The sequence below is a fragment of the Gymnodraco acuticeps genome, unplaced genomic scaffold (assembly GCF_902827175.1).
Source record: "Gymnodraco acuticeps unplaced genomic scaffold, fGymAcu1.1, whole genome shotgun sequence".
Taxonomy (NCBI): Eukaryota; Metazoa; Chordata; class Actinopteri; order Perciformes; family Bathydraconidae; genus Gymnodraco; species Gymnodraco acuticeps.
The window spans coordinates 287008-299115 of NW_022992062.1; the positions used below are offsets into that span (position 1 = coordinate 287008).

Consider the following 12108-nt stretch of genomic DNA (forward strand, 5'->3'; position numbering starts at 1 on the left):
TTATTTATTCAGATGTTATCTCACTGCACTTTACAGATACTCTTTGTAGTTTATCATCATTTACCAAAACCCCCTGTCTGAGAGGGGAGCTCTTCCTCATCTCTGCCACAGCTGGGGATCGAACCGCGGACCTTCTGCTCCGCGGAGCAGGGCCCACTTTCCTCTCCTTGCCCCCCTCCTTTCACAGAGAAGAATGGGCAGTATCCTCCACCGGGTGGATTCAATCGTTCGCCAATGGGAGGCGGATAAAGGTCCAAATCAGAGAATCAAACTTTTGGCGTCCAATCAGTGAGGCGGATTTCTTTCCAAATTCTCTCCTCCGTCCGCCATTGTTTCGACCTGGCATTCTACTGAGTGACTTCAATCAAGCGACACTGTGAGTAAAATGTGCATTAATTATTAGCAAATACACGTGTAAACACTGTTACAAAGACACTTCTATGTCCGACATTAGTCATACTGAGTTAGCCGTGGTGTTTGTACGGTATCCATACTTTGTGAACCGCTGATGAACTGCTGTGTGTGTTTACCTTTAGCTAGCGGCTAGTGGGACGCTACGGAGCCCAGCTATCCGCCCTCTGAAGCTTTTAGAGCCAACAGGGGGAGGAGAATGTCCCGCTAACGCTGTGTGTGTGTGTGTGTTTCACATTAGCGGGACGCTACGGAGCTCAGGTATCCGCCCTCTGAAGCTCTTAGGGCCGACAGGGGGAGGACAATACAACGCTGTGTGTATTTATCGCTAAGCTAGCTGGACGCTACGGTTCAGGTATCCTTGCTCTGAGGCATTTATGGTGGACAGGTTGAGGAGGATGTCCCGCTCCTGTGTGTGTGTGTGTGTGTACTAACGGAGCTCCGATGAGAGGGCTCTGATTATAGTTTTAATCCTCTGTCAAACTGCATGTTTTCTGCTATATTTGACGAGAGATAAAATGATTTTCTGCCACAGGAGTTTGACAGAGAATAACTGAAAAAGTACACAGTAAAATAACTTCATAGTAGCCTACTTGTGGTAAAAGTCCAACTAGTACTGACTCCAACAGTAAAGTACTTCATTGTATTTGTGGTAGTGGTCTAACTGAGTCCAACTCTGTGTAGATGGAACATCCAGTATTTCGGAGGGCCCCTAACGGGACTCTCCTCTTAAAGGCCACGGCCGAAGCCAGCACCCTCGCCCCCCGGCGAGCAGCCGGCCAAGCCCTGTACAGGGCAAAGAAGCCCGAGGAGGTGGACGCGGAGGCCTGGGCCCACGTCTCCTCCGAGGGTGGCTCCACCGCCAACGCCACCCTCGTCCTGAGCCGGTGGAAGGTCCAGTTCGGCCAGTACCAGGGAAAGATCTTCCACTGGCTCCTGGAGAACGACGTGGGCTACGCCATTAATCTGGTCGCCTCCCACCAGAAGGAGCGAGAGAGGACAGGGTCTCAGTCCCCGCTGATGGCCAACAAGGTGGAGTACTTCAGTCTGATTCACAATACCATTAAAAGAGTGACAACAGTTTTAACCTTATTTGTGAATTTACAGGATGCCTTCACCCACTACTCCTCAGCGTACCCTGACTTTCTGGAGGCAGTCAGGTTCCACCGGGCGTTTGAGGAGGCGCGGGCCTGTCCCTCCTGCCTGGTCAGGAGGGACAGGCCCTTGTTGGCTTCGGGGACTTTAAATTTGAGACCCTGGACAGCCTGTACGAGTCTGTGGACCCCAAAAAAATCCGGTATGTCGTAATATCTATATATATATATATATACATGTGGATTCTTATTCGGTTGATAAGAATCACGTGACAAATTGTCTGATTTTTGTAGATTTGTCAACTACCTCCGGAGGAAGATTCCCACACCCGGCACGCAGATGGAGAACGCCATCTGCTACCAAGAGCCGAGACAGACAGAGACCTGCTGCTGTTGCTGCTGCTGCATCCACCACCACCAGCACAGTCTCTGTCTCTGGCCAGAGAGCGAGGACTGCATCAAAGTACGTGTGTTATTTTAAAGCTGTCTGAGTTTGACGTACCTGGATGACCTTTCTGAAGACACAGGGTTTCCCACACGTAGACTATACTTGGGCGGGCCGCCCAGGTATATTAACGGCCGCCCAGGTATATTTCGCGACCCATTTAGTTTTTTTGTTTTTTTTTAATACATTTTTTTTTTTTATTCGTCCGTGACCACGACGCCATCTGCGATCGATTAACTTGTAGACAATGATCCCTCGCTCCCTTGCTCTGATCTCGCCTCCTTCTGGCCTGTTAAGTGGCCTGCCTCACACAGGGTGACTGGCTGTCCACATGATGTGGCCTGCCGACATGGCCACTGTCATACAGATCATAAATCAAAGCCCTTGATTGGTCTCTGTGTGTCATTCAAGCTCGGGATAACCTCAGCTCAGGTGAGGTAAAGGACTCTCTGAGTGTTTAGATAGTTAACTTAGTCTAAGTTCTCAGTGGGTCTCAAACGGTGTGGTCACCATTTATGTAAACACATATTTCCATTTGAGAGGGTAGTGATTGGTCTAATGGAGAGTGAGGTGGGCTGAAGATCGGAAGGCTGTGAGTTCAAATCCCGCCAGGAACACCACCACTAGTGTGCCCTTGAGTAAGGCACTTAGCCCTCAGTTACTCCAGGGAGAATGTCCCTGTAATCGGTCATTATAAGTCGCTTTGGATAAAAGCGTCAGCTAAATGAAATGTAATGTGATTAGTAAAATATGCATGAATAAATAAATAAAAAGTTAACTAGGTGAAAAAAGGTAAGATACACTTTTAAAACTTGTTGAGAGAAAACTAGTCTTTGCTGCTGCCTCAAAGAGGAGCAGGGGGAGAGGATGGAGAGGGGGGAGAGGATGGAGAGGGGGAGAGGAGGGAGACAGGAGAGGCTGATTCAGGAGCTCAGACACACTCACAACTATAAATGAACCAAAACTAAATTAATAAACAAGTTTCAGTGTTTTTTTCATATTGGTATGTTATTGGTTATGGCCTTGATTTTATGATTATTGAAATGTATACAGTTCTGTTTCATATAGGTGTTTCCATAGATCTAGTCTCTTTGTTTCCCCTCAAAATGCACCAGATTGATGCATTTAACTCCAAAATAAAAAATAAAATCTTACCGGGGGGGCATGCCCCTGGACCCCCCTAGAGGATTTGAGGTCGACCCCCACTAAAAATCACATGGATAGGTTCCTAAATACATTAATAAATACATTTATTTTTTAAAATAGTAACCCATTTCCATATGTTCATGTGTGGGTAGTAGATTTAAACTATAGGGCTATCATTATGGAACCTGCCTGTACCTGTTCCTGTTCGCTCTGCCATCGCGTGAAGGGTCTGCTAACAAGCGACCAACAGAAAGGTTAATGTTGTTGCACGTCACCTCAACCCCCCCCGCTACCACCACCCCCCAAAGCAGGCCCGGACTGGCCATCGGGAGGACCGGGAGGTTTCCCGATGGCCTGGCCTGTTAAGTGGCCTGCTGGCCTGAGGATTTTTTTTTTGTATGTATGTATGTATGTATTGTATGTATTGTATGTATAAATGTGGGTCTGACTCTGCCTCACAGAGGGTGACTGGCTGTCTACATGATGTGGCCTGCCGACATGGCCACTTTCATACAGATCATACACTAAAGCCCTCGATTGGTCTCGCATTCAAGCTCGGGAGGGTGTGAATGTGTGGCGGGCGCGAGCGTGCGCGAGAGAAAGCGCGCGCACCGGTTACGTGTTTTGTTGTTGTTAGCATCTGGTGCTAGCGAGCGGCGCTAATGGATATAATGAGCTGACTGTCAACAAGGTGGAGGAGAGTCCTCTCCTGTCAGACTGAGAGACTGATAACTACAGCTCAGGTGAGGTAAAGGACTCTCTGAGTGTTTAGATAGTTAACTTAGTCTGAGTTATCTCAGTGGGTCTCAAACGGTTTGGTCACCATTTATGTAAACACATATTTCCATTTGAAAGGGGAGGGATTAGTAAAATATGCATGAATAATAATTTAAAAAAATTAACTAGGTGAAAAAAGGTAAGATAAACTATTACAACTTGTTGAGAGCTAAAACTAGTCTTTGCTGCTGCCTCAAAGAGGAGCAGGGGGAGAGGGGGGAGGGGGGGGGAGACAGGTGAGGCTGGTTCAGGAGCACAGACACACTCACAACTATAAATGAACCAAAAACAAATAAATAAACAAGTTTCAGTGTTTTTTCATATTGGATATGGTATGTTATTGGTTATGGCAATGTACTTATGATTTTATGATTATTTAAATGTATACTGTTCTGTTTCATATGGGTGTAGTCAGGCGCTGGTGTAGTCTCTTTATTTCCCCCTCAAAGTGCACCAGATTGATGCATTTAAGTCCAACATTTAAAAATAAATAATAAATCTTACCGGGGGGGGCATGCCCCCGGACCCCCCTAGAGGAATTGAGGTCCACCTCCACTTAAAATATGTTCACATGGAGGTTCCTAAATAGATTTGCAAAACATTTTTAAATAGTAACCCATGTCCATATGTTTATTCTGGGGTAGTAGATTTAAAGTTTAGGGCTATCACTATGGGCAGCAAGGCTGTAAATATTGACAAATAAATCCAGGAAAATGGCACAAAAGAAAACTGGTAGTGGCCTGGCTGGGTGTATAATTCCCGGCCTGACTTATTGTCCCAGTCCGGCCCTGCCCCAAAGTATATTTCAGATCTGTGGGAAACACTGGCAGTTAATGGACCAGCACCAGAGGCATTCCCATACACACAGGCGTTGGAGCTGTTCTTCATGAAATCCCAGAAGGATGAAGTGCTCTGACAAACAGTGCCATCTTTGCGCAAAATGATTATACCGGAATGAAAAGTCAATAAATAATGTTGTTAAAACTTTTTTTTTTTTTCGCGCACCCCCCCCCCCCTTGCCACCACCCGCCCAAGTATATTTCATATCTGTGGGAAACACTGAGACACGTTGGTGTTTTTCATGCTGTGCATTCTAGATGTTGTTCTGTCTCATAGGCCTCTTGGTTCAGCGCTTGCAGCCTTCGTGTCCGGGCGGCGTTCTCTGTCTGCCGTGGAACTGCAGGCAAAGATCAAGAAGCTGGTGGTCCCTAAGCCTGCATTTCCAGGCAAGTCCAGCCTGAATGAAATGCACAGTTTAACCCTATTCGTATTTCTCATGTTCACTGTATATTTTCTTCTCACTCACGTTGCGATTACAGCCTCCCTCGGATCAGCTCTTCCCTCCAAGCCATCGGAGGAGCCTTCGGATGACGAGCTGATCAGGGCGGTAGTTGACATGGAGGAGTGTAAGTAAAAACTCAAGTAGCATTCATGCAACATGTTGTTGATAACTGAAAGTTTGACTTCCTTTGTGACCCTTCTCCCTTTATTTTGCTCTATAAATATGCCCGTACTCAGAAGGATATGACCTGGCAGGTAAGTTTGCTTTAATGAAAAACTATCCGCCTGTTGCAAGTCTCAAATCACCAAGCTTCACGCCGACCAATCGCCTGTCAGATCCTCACTAACGAGTGCTTGTAGAGTAAGCTCATCATCCTCTCCCTCGTAAACCTGCGTAACCCCTCCAACCGCTCGCTGCCTGCATCGCTCCCTCAACAAGTCTAATCTGGTGCCGTTGTTTTGTCTCGTCGTCACTTTCTCTCTTTAAACAACCTTCTGTGCTCCACTAGGTTTTAGTTTTCTGTGGCTCAATATTAACGCAACACACATCTAATTCTTTCATGTTAATGAAACATTTGTGTGTCTTTTTTATACCTCTGGGCTGTGGGAAACAGTATTTCAATCTTTCTGTGTGTACAAACATATTTTGAGATTGACATAAAGTTGACTTTGATTTCCCTTTAAGCCTCAGATGTACAGGCCCCTCTCCCACTCCATCCGCCTCCCGCCGCCCCCTCCTCGGCACCACAGAAGGGGGCTGGTGTCTCTGCTTTGCTGGGCGAGCCCACGGACGAGGAGCTGCTGGAGGCCACGCAGGAACAGGACCACGCCCTGCGACCTCCAGCAGTAGTCCAGCCTGCACCAGCTCCCTCCTCGCTACCGCAGCCACGGCTTCCCCCGGAGCTGCTCCCGGACAGGAGGAGTTGCCGGGGCCAGCCTTCCTCCCTCCTCCGCCACGTGAGGTAAGACTGTCTGTCAAAGCAAACGCTGCTCATCTGCTGCCCTGGAGCGATGTCCTCAGATGTAAGTGCCCTTTACGTTGCTCTGGTTCTCTCTCCAGCTGCTGCCCGTGTCCTGGCGGGCAGCTCTCACTGTGGAGCAGCAGCAGTGGATTGGTCGGGTGCTGTTCACCAGGGACCAGTGGGGGAGGCCGAGCCTCATCCCAGACTTGAATCTGTGGTGGAACCCCCCCCAATCCCGGCCGATCTACCACCAGCCTCCCGCGTCCCCCGACCCCTTCTTTGCATGTCGGCTGTTTCTCTGGATGCCACACCGGATCTGGCGTCTGCAGCTGACATGCCCCCAGCCTTCATGCACCGGGTCCATGGTGAAGGCTGGGCTGTACAGGACCATCCGGAGGGTCCTGGACATCGACGGCTGGTATCTCATGGCCACCGAGTACCTGGAGTGCCTTCGATGCAAGAAGAAGGTCGGCGGGTGGTCACAGGGCATCATCAGGCAGCTGGCCCCCACCTACAGCCGCCAGTTCCCAGCAGTACTTACGTACAAGTGAGAGGAATTGACAACATACCGTATATATAAATAAACGCAATGAATGTGATGAAGGGAGCTGTATATAATGCTTGTTTTGTGTTTCTGCAGGCTGTCCTGTGACCATAGGGTGGTTACCCAGCTGAAGTCCCGCACTCTGGGCAACAGTGCCACTCAGCTGTGTAACACCCTGCGGGAGCAGCATTTGGATGCCCGGATGCGGAGAGCGATCCAGTACCTCGGCGTGTGCGAGCAGTTCCTGGCCTTGTGCAGCGTGAGGGGGCAGTTTCCACCACCGCCCACAATGCCCACTCTGCCCTCACCCATCTGGCTGCTGACGGTCTACGGCTACGACATAATGACGCGGCTGGATGAGTACAAGGCCAGGATCACGTCCACCTTCGGATCCATCCTGAAGATGGATTCCACCAAGAAGGTCAGTATAGTTTGGCACAATTTCATTTTTTTTCTTACAGCCAGCCGTGTCGTGTGTTTATGCGGTCACCTTTGAAATATCTCTCTCTCTCCTGTCCAGGTGACGAAGAAGCTCAGCCGGGTATCGCTTCCGACACGGCCCCGCCTGGGTTACCAACGTTGGTAACGAGTACGGGCAGGTCCTCATCAGCGTCCTCACCTGCTCCGAGGGCGCAGAGGGCCTGTCCAGTATGGCGGCCGGACTGATGAGGCGGTACCGACTCGCCGGGGTACCACCCCCCAGCTGATCTACGTGGATCGGGACTGCTGCAACAGAGACGGCGTGTCAAAGACAGCTGCCTTGTTTCAGGTCTGGCCTGTCAACACTAGTACTGATAATCATAGTAGAATTATAGCAATATTATTTATATATATATTTATATATATAAATATGTATATATATATGTATATATATATATATATATATCAAATATAACATGCATCATAATACAGCTCTGTAGAACAAACCTTTCTTTAATCAGATCAGTTTTATTTATTCAGATGTTATCTCACTGCACTTTACAGATACTCTTTGTAGTTTATCATCATTGACCAAAACCCCCTGTCTGAGAGGGGAGCTCTTCCTCATCTCTGCCACAGCTGGGGATCGAACGGCCGACCTTCTGCTCGGCGGAGCAGGGCCCACTTTCCTCTCCTTGCCCCCCTCCTTTCACAGAGAAGAATGGGCAGTATCCTCTGAGGCGGCGAGGATAATCGGGCCTGCTCAGTCTCACTCAGTCTCACTTAGAGTCCCGCCCCTCACGTTCATTTCTATGGCATTCTCGTTTACATCTTGTGTCCACCCATTGGTCGTCTCACTTAGTTCTAGTACTCTGATTGGATGACGTCTCATTCAGCGGGGATTGTCTTCACTGTAAATGAACAGCCATCATAACTGACCGGCTTTTGAAAAGGTAACATAAACTCTGCTATTACTCTTATCAAGACAGTCCGTTATAATGTAATATAACAGATGAATGCCAATGTGTTGTCTTGTAACGTTCGCGCATATTAGCATTGGTAACAAGTTGCCGCTAAGCCAGAAACACACCGGAGCTTTCCGGCCGTTTAAATCCGTAAATACTTGTCATTTGATGCTTATTGCTATGCGCTAACGTTTATGAAGTCGGACAGCGTCTCCTGGTGATAGGGCGTGTTTTGTCCATCCGCTGGGTGGCTTCAAGTGAAAGGAGCGTCAGAGCAGTCTGGGAAAACTACCGAGTGCTTCATGATCACTTCACAAATGCTGCAAACGACACGAGCAGGGATTCCAGAGACAGAGCAAAGTACAAGGGCCTGGATGATGTGCTCACATCTGCAACGTTTGTCAGCAATCTGGGACTGATGTACGATGCGCTCACAGAGCTCAGCGACCTCTCTCGGCAACTCCAAAAAAGAGAGATGACACTGCCTACAGCAGATAGGCTCTTAACTCGAGAAATACGAGTTTTTGAATCCATGGTCACCATGCCTGGCCCACACATGACTACAGTTCATACAGCTCTAGCTGAGAAGTCCTTCAAGGGTGTTGCCCTGCGTGAGAATGGCAGGCTTGTACAGATTCATGCAGGTCAGTTTTTCCGCAGTATGGTAGAGAATCTGAGACACAGAATGACTTCCACAACCTCCTCTCATGTCAGCACAAGAGAAATCCCATTACATGGCCGGGAGGCCCGGGACAATCAGCTAATCCAGGACATGAAAGTTATCCATCCTGGAAGTTGGCCTGAAGAGGAGTTAGACGTACAGTATGGGGACGTAGAGGTGCTACGTTTGTGCGAAGTGCTGAAAGTGGACAGAAGAGAGACTGTTCAGGGCTTTCGCGAATACAAGGAAACCAGGGCATCCCGTACACCTGCTGCCATGGAGCCTCTACTGAAAGCAGTCCGAACCATCGCTGTCTCCACTAGTGAGTGTGAGCGGGCATTCAGCTGCATGAACGATATCCTTACTGCAAAAAGGAATGCTCTCTCTGTCAGCCGACTGTCCAGCCTGGTTTTCATTAAATGTAATGGACCATCACTAGGACAGTTCAATCCGGAACAGTATGTGAGGTCCTGGCTGGCAAAGGGAAGGAGAAGTGCTGATGAAAGAGCCTGTCCAGCTCCAGCCCCTGATACTGATGTCCCCAAGGCCTTCTGGAGCCTTTTCTAACAATGTGAAGTATATTGCAAAGCAGCTCACCCAGTGAGAAGACTTTTGGCATAATGTGCCGATTTGTACAGATCCTGGAGATAGAAGGACTTCAGACCAACCAGGGAGTTATCTGATCAGCTTGGTGTTCAATGTAACTCTTTACCATGGCTCAGACTTTGTTACTTGCAGTTACAGTTTCTCATTTTAGATTGTGCAAATTTTGCATTTGTTTTTACATGTTCTTTGTTCATGCTCTTTATCATTTTTCTGAGTTGGAAAGTTAGATTGCATCATAGTTTACTTTATACATATTTGTATTCTTCAGTGGTGAAGTATATTGCAAAGCAGCTCAGCCATGTGAGAAGACTTTTGGCACTTTTTCGTTTTTCGTTTTCTGAGTTGGAAAGTTAGATTGCATTCAAAATGTACAGAAATACTTAATTTTGTTAAAGCTTTTTATAAAAAATGCTTCTGACCAGAGCTTTGTTTCCTTGTCATTAATGTTGAACACCACCAGAGGGGCTCTCACCTGAAAGGTCTCTGCTTCATGTGTCTTCAGCAGAAGATCTAGACTTTGATTGCTATATTTTCAGTTCATATTGACCTTACTGAGCTTTAGCCATATCCGCTGCCTATCATAAAAAATGTTAAGTACAGTGAACCTTTCTAAAATATACAGTAGTAAAGAGACAAACCCACCAGCATTATAGTAGCCAAATTCTTGTTTGTGGGCTGTATATATAAAATTGACTTGAAAAAGTTGCTGATTTTAGAGTACTGGCACCTTTTTCATTCCAATTCAAGCACTGCCCGGATGTGTAAGTCTGCTGTAGATGTTGCACAAAGAACTGTAGCATGGCGTCCGGAGCACGATAGCAACTCTGCGATCCGCCATTGTTGTTGTTGTTGGTGGCGGAACTACGGTGGCCGGCAGGTGCAAACGCGGAACAACGGCCCAAAACGCATACATAAGCAGGAAACAGCTGCAAATAATGAAATGAAAAACAAACAAACCCTGAAAACAAATACAACAGAAAAACGCTGCATTTACAGAAATGTTGCAAACTAAATACAACACACAAACCCCGAAAACAAACGCAACAAAAAAAACGCTGCAAATACCAAAATGATATGCAAAGTCCAAAGCACGTACAAATCCCAAAACACATACAAAAAAAACATTCCGGAAGTGCTCCAGGCCTCTAGGGGGCGCGCTACGTCGAACAGATTGATGTCTGACCAGACATAGAGAGAACGAACAAGAGTGATGGAAATCGAGAGGAAAGAAAGTTAATTTAAGTGGAGAAAGATATAAGAAGGTAAGTTTTGTTTTAATACATAGAGCGTCATATTATATAGCTAGCGTTAGTGTGCCTAACTACTACACCAGCTGAGGAGAGGAGAGCTTCACGTGAAGAGAAGATAAAGTGAGGGAAGAACATTTTTAAAAGAGATGACAAATCAAGTGCAGGCAAATAACACGGGCCATAGTGAGTACCGCGGAAAAAGGACATTTGAATTCTTAGCAGTTTGTTTATATGTATATATTTGTGTATAGATGTTGCAACTATACAGAGCTTTAGCAATTACCTGTAACTATGGTCATGCTAATAAAGCTATTGAATTGAGAGAGATGTGACAACATGTGAAGAGGGACAAAGTAATGACAGGAGAGTAGTGTGCATTAGACATGCTCAAGAACAAATATAGAGACATTCAAGGAGAGAGAGAACACAGATTCAACGGTAAACATGATGTATCTTTCTATTTATTTAGCTAACCACTATTTAGACTATGTGTTTTTGATGAACTTGATTAAATGGATTTACTACATCAATGTATGTCTTTTCAGGCCGCCATGTTGTGTCCTTTCTGTGGCCAGCATCTGGGGACAGTTCAAGTGTTCTGTGGCTCCTGTGGCAAACATGTACAGTTTGTGGCAGAAGTTGAACACAACAGTAAGTTCACTTTTTTTATTGTATCTGTTTCAAATGCAAGAAATAAGGATTCAACACACTACTCTGTTTAGAATACGAATTGGCAGATGCGTATCACTAGTTATCAGCATGAAGGACACATTTTTTCATTGTCTGTTTATGTGAAATATGTAGAAGCCATCATTAAATTGTAGACCAACGCATGATTAAATACACAAAACAGCTTATATTATACATTCATAATTGTGTATTAGTTCTATCTTTATAGAGAACATTATACATTTAGAATCAGATTTTGAGACAGTGAGCGGCTGGGAAAGTCACACCACCATGGGGCACAAACAGTTGCTGACGTGATGTTTTCTTCATTCTCAGGCATTCCATAAGGAGGGTCAGGAACTCACGCTTGGGACCACCATTGTCCCCTCCATCCTCAGTGTGTCCCTCATCATCAGTGAACTTAACTGACATCTCATGAAAGGGATCGAATGAGGCACCTTTGAAGCCGCGGATTGCTCCATCGCACACACTGGCTCTATTAATATTGAACCTGCTGCAAGATGTATTTGTTATTTTTGCAGAGAGTTCTGCAACAATGTGTGCCGCAGTCAGGTATTCTGTGCTGGGAAAGACAAAGTGATGTATTGTAATATTAAATGATGAAGCTAGTAATAAGATTTACAGAATAGAATAGAAAAATTAAGTGGTAATAGTAACAATTAATACCTTTGCTCCATTGTGTCTTCTGGCTCAGACTGGCTATCAATAATGATAAGTGCATACACAGTTGTGTAGTTGCTGCAGTGAGAAGACAGTTGAATAATTACTTTCAAATACCTAATATATGCATGACAGTCATATTTACAAAAGGATGTCGATCCTCTTCCTGTTTTTTCAATACATTGGGTTCTAAACT

At 46.2% G+C, this 12108-nt stretch overlaps 1 protein-coding gene and 1 long non-coding RNA gene across 2 annotated transcripts; both read left to right on the top strand.

Annotated features, from left to right (window-relative positions):
- Nucleotides 1-1576: 1576 nt before the first annotated feature.
- Nucleotides 1577-5091, top strand: LOC117537076. Its single transcript, XR_004567669.1, has 3 exons — nt 1577-1708; nt 1800-1968; nt 4990-5091. It is a non-coding gene; the product is annotated as an uncharacterized LOC117537076 (long non-coding RNA).
- Nucleotides 5092-5245: 154 nt separating this feature from the next.
- On the top strand, nt 5246-11660 carry LOC117537078. Its single transcript, XM_034202252.1, has 7 exons — nt 5246-5279; nt 5392-5409; nt 5840-6116; nt 6215-6663; nt 6757-7081; nt 7181-7201; nt 11568-11660. Exons 4-7 carry the CDS (start codon nt 6419-6421, stop codon nt 11658-11660), a joined length of 684 nt encoding a protein of 227 aa, XP_034058143.1. The 5' UTR covers nt 5246-5279; nt 5392-5409; nt 5840-6116; nt 6215-6418.
- The last annotated feature ends 448 nt before the right edge of the window (nt 11661-12108 follow it).